Source organism: Oenanthe melanoleuca, chromosome 7 (genome assembly GCF_029582105.1).
Source record: "Oenanthe melanoleuca isolate GR-GAL-2019-014 chromosome 7, OMel1.0, whole genome shotgun sequence".
NCBI classification, from domain to species: Eukaryota; Metazoa; Chordata; class Aves; order Passeriformes; family Muscicapidae; genus Oenanthe; species Oenanthe melanoleuca.
Window position 1 is genome coordinate 24409955 of NC_079341.1, and position 8240 is coordinate 24418194.

General features: G+C 45.6%; 1 protein-coding gene across 1 annotated transcript in view; it reads right to left on the reverse strand.

Moving 5' to 3' along the window:
* CNTNAP5 (contactin associated protein family member 5) overlaps window positions 1-7589 on the reverse strand; it is a 263702-nt gene extending 256113 nt beyond the window's left edge. Inside the window, exon 1 of the mRNA XM_056496452.1 lies at window positions 7215-7589. Coding sequence (XP_056352427.1) covers window positions 7215-7290 — 76 coding nt within the window. The 5' untranslated portion in view covers window positions 7291-7589. The remainder of the gene's footprint in view (window positions 1-7214) is intronic.
* Window positions 7590-8240: the final 651 nt, after the last annotated feature.

Consider the following 8240-nt stretch of genomic DNA (forward strand, 5'->3'; position numbering starts at 1 on the left):
GTTTGGAAAAGAGTACATTAACATCAGCTACTAAAAGCCTTTTATAGTCTTGAATGGCTGTCACTGAGCAATCACAAAGTTTTTCTTCTTACTGCTTTTAGGAATTCACCTAACAGTGATGCTTATTAAAAATTCCCCTTAACCTTAAATTTGGAGTTGTATAGCCCAGCATGGGAACAGTGAAGGCATTTTACAAGTTTATCACTGGTGTAACATGTTTGATGCTGACTAAGACAGGAGAGTGTCACAGAGACTTCCCAGCAAACATCCAGCATCTATACCCATCTCATTGATAAGCCAGCATCTACCATCAGGAATCTGGGTTACCCTGTCCCAATACAGGCACACCAGCACAATCCTGGAGCTGAAACACCCTCCAGATCATGAGCAATGCTTTAAATTTAATTACTTGGATAATCTCCATTCATAACAAAACAAATTGTTGAGCTGCTGTTATCCAAAGCCTGTTTCAATCAGGCTCAAACTGAGGGTTCACTGGAAGTTTCCTCCTACCTGCTCTGCACCAGCACTCAGGTTTGATTCCAAGCCTGGCTCCTCTCTGATCTGGCAAGTGCAAAATGAGGACAAACGGTGGGCTGCCACTCAGAGAGAGAGACTAAGGCCCTAGCTCTGCTTTTGTGACCTAAACAATTTCCTGACTTTTCTTTCTAACACTAAAACTTTTTTCTCAACCAGGAAAAAAGTCTCCAACTTCATATACAATGTTTGAAAAAGAGTAGACAAGCATATCTCTTCCAAAATTACTTCCACAGACAACTTCTGCCATAGAAGAAAAACAATTTTTACCACAGATGTCCATGAACTCATCGCATCCTGTTGCCCTGGCTGCAGCACATTTGTGGTAATTGGATTATTCAAGGACTACACAGGTTGAGATCCCTGGTGTTGCACTAGAGAATGCAATGTTAGAGACTGGTGAGGTCTTTATTATGGTAGAGAAACGTGGGATAAAATAAAACCTGCCATTATCACTTTGTGCTCTGTACCTTATTCTCAATTTAAGTACTACAATTGTCCATTCAACAAAACAAAAATCAACCGTGCAGGCCTCTAATTCACAGGTTAAAAAGTACAGCATAGTAAGTGAATGGACCAGTACTTTAATGTCCATTTGGTATTGTAGATAGGTAGGTTCATACAGACTTCCACTGCTTTATTCTGAACCTGAACTTATAATCTCTGGGCACAAAGATCTGCAGGAGATGGACCAAGTTATCCAAGTTCCAGCATATGTTTGTAAGAATGCAGAGAAAGAGTTTGCATCATGCAAAAGAAAAACACAGAAAAATGGGATTCCTCCCCTGGAATACAGATCAAGCAAAATCCTTCATGACATTTACAAATGGCTTCATGCCCTCTGTTTTACTAACCTTGCTTAATTTTGGAGAAAATACCAGCTAAAGTATTAAATATTTTCTGCATATATCAAAAAATATTTGTGTAAAAGGGCAGTTAGATCACCACACTATGAACTACCAATTTTTTTAACTGCTTAACAGAGCAAAAAATTAAAAATAAATAAATCTGTGTTTTGCCATCTTTTTTTTCCCTCTAAATTCTATATTGAATTGTTTTCATCATTTTAAACATCAGTTGCACAACATCAGTTGTTCACCATAGTGAACAATTGGCATACTAGCCAAACAGAACCTGCACAAGGCAATTAAAAAAAAAAACAGTGACAATATTAATACAAGGAAATTAATAATCAATTATATCAGCTCAGCATTGTGCAAAAAAAATTAAAATCTTGTTTTTCTCTAACTCTACAGAAACAACAGTATGCTTGCAGATGTTTCCTGTTTTACCAAGTGATGCTTTCAAAGCCTTCAAGACTTGCCTATGATTTTAAACCTGTATTAGATAATGATTATATTATTCTCTTCCCCTTTCTCTTGGTTTGAGGAGAGGGAGCTTAGTTAAGAGCAAAAATAAAACAGTTCATATCTCTTAATGACTTTACTGAAAGCAGAAGGAAAATGTTCATACAGATTACCAGTTCTTTTCTCTTTTGCACAGAACCAGAGGAGATGAGTCCAGCAGAAACTACATCCTACAGACACATGAATTGTATCAGTAAGGCCACAGCAGACTGAAAAAGTGGAAAAGTGGATGCTACAGGACCAGAATATCATTCCCCTAATTCTGGGAGTGAAAAAACACAGCAGAGTTCTTTATTATTAAAATAAATAAATAAATAAATAGCATATCAGGTTATCTGGTGCCCTGCACAGACAGCCCTGGAACACCTGAGCACTTGGTAGGATTCTGGATGCTGGCAGGCAAAGGGCAAGGACATAGGCAGAGAGCCTGACACGTGTGTGCTGGCAGATACACCTTCAGTCCTCTGTACACCTTCTGTCCTTTCTGTATCTCTTGCAGGGGAGGGGGTAGGTAAGACTGTAATTCAAGTTTGCCAATAGAGCTGAAACCTGTCATATCTACAGCAAATCCATTTTGGGGGCTAAAAACAAATAAATGCTGCCTCACACTCCCACTGCCTTTGGATTCTTACTCATTTTAGTATTCAGATCTCCAAACTCCACTTGCTACAAATAGCAGCAGAGAAAGGAGGAGGGGAAGAGGAAATGAGGAGTAGTCTATGGATTTAGAAACTACTACATATAGCAAATATGAATATGAATTAACAACAGAGAATGGGACACAACCATGCTATGTGGGCTCAACTCAATTGACCCCTAAGGCTTTATTTTAGCTACTTAGTTTTCACACTGATTGTACATTTATCTCTTGTTTACATACACACCTTCAGTTTCCCATTGGTAAAAGAATGATTACAGTACTTAAAAAAACTTCACCAGTCCTACACGGACTGGAGTGCTGACAGAAGCCTGTACATGCCATGTGCAGGGAGAACTTCACAAGTAAAATGTTCTACCCACCATATTTTCCACTTGAAGTCTATACTTTGTACAAATGTACCAAGCACATTTGAAAACAATTTGTTCTTGCTGTAAATTTATAAGGAAAAACCTGCTGCATTTGCATGATATTAAGAAAAAAAAAAAAAAAAAAAAAAAAAAAAGAAAGAAAAGGAAAATGTCTAAGCAGATAATGTATTGGATGCTGAAATAATAACCCTGGATGGATTCCTGTAGCTGGCAATGCCATCTGCCTGGTGGATACAGAATCCAAAGACCATTGTAGTTCATGGAAAGACCATCTTGAGACTGATTCACAGCCAAGGAGTGCAGATTGAGTCAAAGGGATTGAAAGCTATGTACTGACAGATATGCAAGGGAGGCACCAATCAGCTGTGGGTCATTCACAGCTTTTCTCTAAGGAAATCTCATTGTTTTGTACCATTTCTCCATTGATACATCCAAAGGCATGAAAAAACTAAGATTTGTGTTTTCCCTCTCCCACTAAGAAACAAGAGGAAAGCATGTCTGAATATTGTTCTCTTATTAAGAATATTTAAGTACTAGAGGCAGAGGAAAAGCCAGAGATTTGTCTGATGCTCTGCTCAGCCTGCAAGCACACGAGCCACAAACCGACGATCAATATTCCACCTCTTTCAGCACAGCTTTTCAAACTTAGCATTTCTGACCGCAGGGATAGAAAGGTCACTGTTTAAGAGACCTCTTGCCTTTGCCACAGTTGACTCAACAGGTCTCATTTGTGCTGTTACACAAATCCCAAGAACACCTTCCTGATCCTGATGGCCTCAAATGTCCAGGAGTCAGATTTGCTCCTGTAGGTATTTCACTTACACTTGTCTGACTCCTGTGCAATTATCACCACTGCAGAGAAAGGAAGGCCAAAATCAGAGTGAACACTGGTTGCCAAAAAATAAATATATATACATAAACTCCCATGTCCAAAAAAATTTACATTCTCTTCAGTATTTTTTTTCAAAATAAATTTTTAAAAAACCAACAGATACTCATTCCCTATTTCTAGCTGAACAGAATTATTAAAGATGTGTCCTGTAAGACCACATGGAGATCTACTGCAGAGTAATGGACCATACACTGACCACACATTTCTGCAACAGCTTCAGCAGATCTCATTCTACTACACATTGAATTTCTGCAGCTTTGACTGACACTTATGACTGGGTTTAAGTGAAAGGTTTGAAAGTCTTCTCATCAGCTATTAAGTGGTGGTGAAAAAGGATAATAAATGTTAGTGATGCTGTAGGTGGCAGAGGTGGCTGTGTTCTGGAACAGAAACATAATAATTTGAGAATAACTTTTGCAATGGGAGTTAAAAGGTTCCACTTGACCAGGAGGTGTTTTAATCTGCTACATCTTTCAGGCCATGTGGGAAAAGTCAGCTAGGAAAGGTACAAGTAAGGGAGGGGAGGCATAAGGCGTAAAATAGGAATAGGGGACATTTTCTAAGATACACAACGCTAAACTGGGTGGAAGATCACTAATGGCTCCTGCAATTCTTCTCTGAAGCTGCAGACTAGCCCTGAACTGATACAGCAAAGTGCTTAAGAAAAATACAAGTTCACATTTCCTTCCATTTTTCTACTTCTGCTCCCTCCATCCAACTTTAAAATGAAAAAGGTAGAGGAAAGAAAGGGCTCAGCAAGTCTAGACTCACCAAAGCTACTAATGTTTTCAGATCACAGAATATGCTGCTAAAGGGCAACTAATTTGTTATATAGCAGGCAAGGCTTTGTGTCTCCTTGTCTATCTGATAAATGTTGAAGTTTCAGTTCTCCCAGACATCATATGTAACACATTTCCAGTGTTACGTACACGGCTATTTATTCATTTTCTAGTAATTAGCATCCTGGGGAGAAATCCGATTGCCACTCTATTTACCTAATTTAATAAAATATTGCAAAATGCAAAGTGGGAGGAATTCCTAATGTTTTATTAGCATTTGGCAATTCTGATCTTTCTAATGATGTCTACTGACCCCTAGCCTGTAGCTGTGTTTCAAAGCAGTTTCTTCACCAATTCTTTCTTTAATTAAAAACTATTACCAAAGAGAAAATTAGAATCAAATATCTCAGTGGCAAAGAAGATTTTTACTTACTCAGGGCTTTCATTTCACAGTAAATTAAATAAGTGAGAAAATAATTTTTAAGAGTTTTATAATTTAGAAGCAAGGAAAAAACCCAATTACATTAAAGACATATTAGATATTAGGAAGAAAATTAAATTACCTGCACTCTCCCCACACCCCCAAGCATAGCCTTTTCCAACTATAAATACTGTCCCTAGTTTTATTCTAGTTCACACAATCTGTCAGAAATAAACCTGCTGAAGTCATTGTGAGCATACCAGTCCTGGCACCTGAATGCAACTCCTTTGGCCAAAGTATTCAAATCGAGAAGGGCTCAGAACCAATCCTTTCCCATTTGCACTTGGGCTTTCAATCAGAAGCTTGTGACAGTCACCTGCTCCAAAGCTTCTCATATGTGGAGTTCTGTTATTTCTTTTCCTTACTTGGTACCTGGAAGCTCAGTAACCCTTTAAAGCGACAGCACTTTCATACAGCTACTTGAATATATTTCAGGATTCAATATTTTAGCCTGTATATAAGCCTTCTTGGCCCAAAACTGAGGAAGAGCGCACAGCCTCCCTGAGGTCCAACATAAGGAGATGATTTATTTAAGAAGGTGATGAATTTTCATACTGGGTGCAATTATTGAGGTCCGTGCGAGCACACATAGATCTTCGCATGCGAATCTAACGAGGTTTCCAGGGAACTTGCAGCTATTACAGATTCACAGGCTCCTTCACTCAGCTCCTGGGAAAGCACTTACAGCTGATTCCATGCTAATTCATTGCTCAATGAATAAGTAAAATCTGTACCGTATAATAAAACCATTGATCATCATGCTTTAAGATTGACTCCTAAATATTTAGGAAGCAGCGCGTATTCAATGGAAATGTTTATTGGCACTGTGAAATTAAACTGTCACCCGTGAAATAGTAAAACTCATTAACGCAGAGTTTCTTTTTAAGTGTTAGGAATTAACTTTATGGCCGCATCCGTAATGGCAAGCCTCAGCCTTAAATCGGCTGCCATTTAGTATTCGCGAGCGTTATTAAAACATATTAACCGTGATTTAATTGACTGGAAATTAAAGAAGATAGAGGAGGAAAATGCATATATAGGAAAAGAGAAGAAAGAGGAGAGAGGCTGGGCCGGGGTGTTGGGGTGGGGAGCGGACAGACGGACAGGCAGCCGGACAGTTGGACAGACGGACGGACAGCGCTGCCCGCGGGGCTCGGCGGGGCAGCGCCGCCGGCGGGACAACAGCGCCCTCTCGCGGCCGCCGCGCCCCGCCCGCCCCGCTCCGCCCGACGGGGGAGGCCGCGCCGGGAGCCCCGCTCCAGCCCCGCTCCGGCCCCGCTCCAGCCCCGCCGCCGGCCCGGGGAGCAGCCCACGGAGCATCCTCGCCTGCTCTCGTCTCCAGGACTCTCCGCACCGCCGCCGCCCAGCTGCACCGGGTTCGCCCAGCGCGCCCGCAGAGCCGCCGCCGCTGCCCGCCCGCCGGCGCACCGCACAGCCCGGCGGCCGGGGATGCTCCTGCCTGCGGAGACCGACCCCGCAGGGCCGGCGGAGATGCGTGGCGAATTTAGGAGCGGATCTCCCGGGAAAACAAAAAGAGCGAACGGCGATTTCCCAGCCAGGAAATGCCGGGGCGGCAGGGACGGCGAGCACCACGCCCCGGGACAGCCGCGCCCGTGGGAAGCGCCCGGGGAACCGACGGTACCGCCGGGCCAGGAGAAGATGCTCAGCGCCACCGGCGCTGCTCCGCCCGGCTGGAGCCAGGCTACGCCCGCAAACCGCGGCGACCCCCGGCCCCTGCGGGAAGGACCGACCCTCCCCGCCTGGCAGAGGCGCGACCCCGGCCCCGTCCCGGCCGGTGGCCCGCAGCCGAGGCAGGGCGACAGCGGCCACCGGACCGCAAAAAGATGCGGCCAGCGGAAGGACAACAAACCGTGCGGAAACCCCGCGCGGCTCCTCGCAGGCTCCAGCATCTCCCGTTCACTCCCACGGCCACACCGGCAGGACGGTGCAGAGCAGTCCCTCCATCTGCACCCAACTTTGCATTTCTGAGCTCCATCAGCAAAGCGGAGCCGAGCTAAGTTTCTCAGAGGTCATGGCGCAATAACCCCCTTTTTCCCGGGAGTTATTCTCCATCTCTTCCTCCCGCCCCCGCCTCAACCCCAGCAACTCCTTGCACTCCCTTTACTCACAATTTGTAGCAGTTAATCCCAGATGCCATAAAGTGAAGAGCAGCAGAGTGAAGCCCCCGAGGGCTCGGGAATCCATCTTCAGCCCCGGAGGGGGAAGCCAGCCGCCCGCCTGTCTCCCCTGGTCCCGGTCTCCGAGCGCCTCTCAGCCTCTGTGCGCTCGCTCTGCCTCCGCTCATTTACTCCATACAGCATCCAAGCACTCCGGGTGAAGGGAAGCCGGGGCCGGCAGGGGGACTCTTCGCAGCCCTTGGAGGAGCCTCTCCGGACGCAGTGCCCGAGCCGAGCCCACTGCCCTGATGCCGCCGCGGCGATTCACCTTGCGAGCGGCGGCTGGGTGGGAAGCACCAGCCGCTCGCTGGGCACCTCCTTATAGGCGAGAGCCGCGCTGCACTCCACCTCCTCCCAGCCCCCTGGAAGTTGCTCCTCCTCGCCTTCCAGGGAGGATCCTTACTGCAATCTTCACGCGTTGTTGATAAGCATCAGAGTCACGGAGTAAATCAGATGCCTGAAGAAAAAAAAAAATCTTCCTTTTTTTTTTTTTTTTTTTTTTCCTCCCCCCCCCCACCGTTTTCGTCTCCTTTGGGTACCGCTGTGGCTGGAACATTTTAAAGATCCCCCTGCTCAGATGTTTGCTTGCTTATGAATACATATGTTACAGACACATACATCAAATATCCATGATATCCTGGCATGTACAGAGCCGACACAGCCCGACGAGCCCAGCCCCGCTGCCGGGGCTCAGCCTCACGTCCAGGGAGGGGGCATGAGCCTCGGACGGGACTGATGCTCTATCCGCTCCTCTGTCAAGCCTGGTCCGGAGCTCCCTGCCTAGCCCGCCCGGAAGGCGATCAGAGGTGGCCCCAGGGCTTCCAGAAGAGACACCGGGAGCTCTCGTTAGCGCCCCTGGCCTGAAGAGGAAGGCGGGCCCCGGGATAGCGGACCCGGACCCGGACCTCGAACCGCACCAATGGTCTGCGCCCCCCTTCCGGCTGGCGAGGGTGATGCTTGCAAAAATCGGCTTTCCTG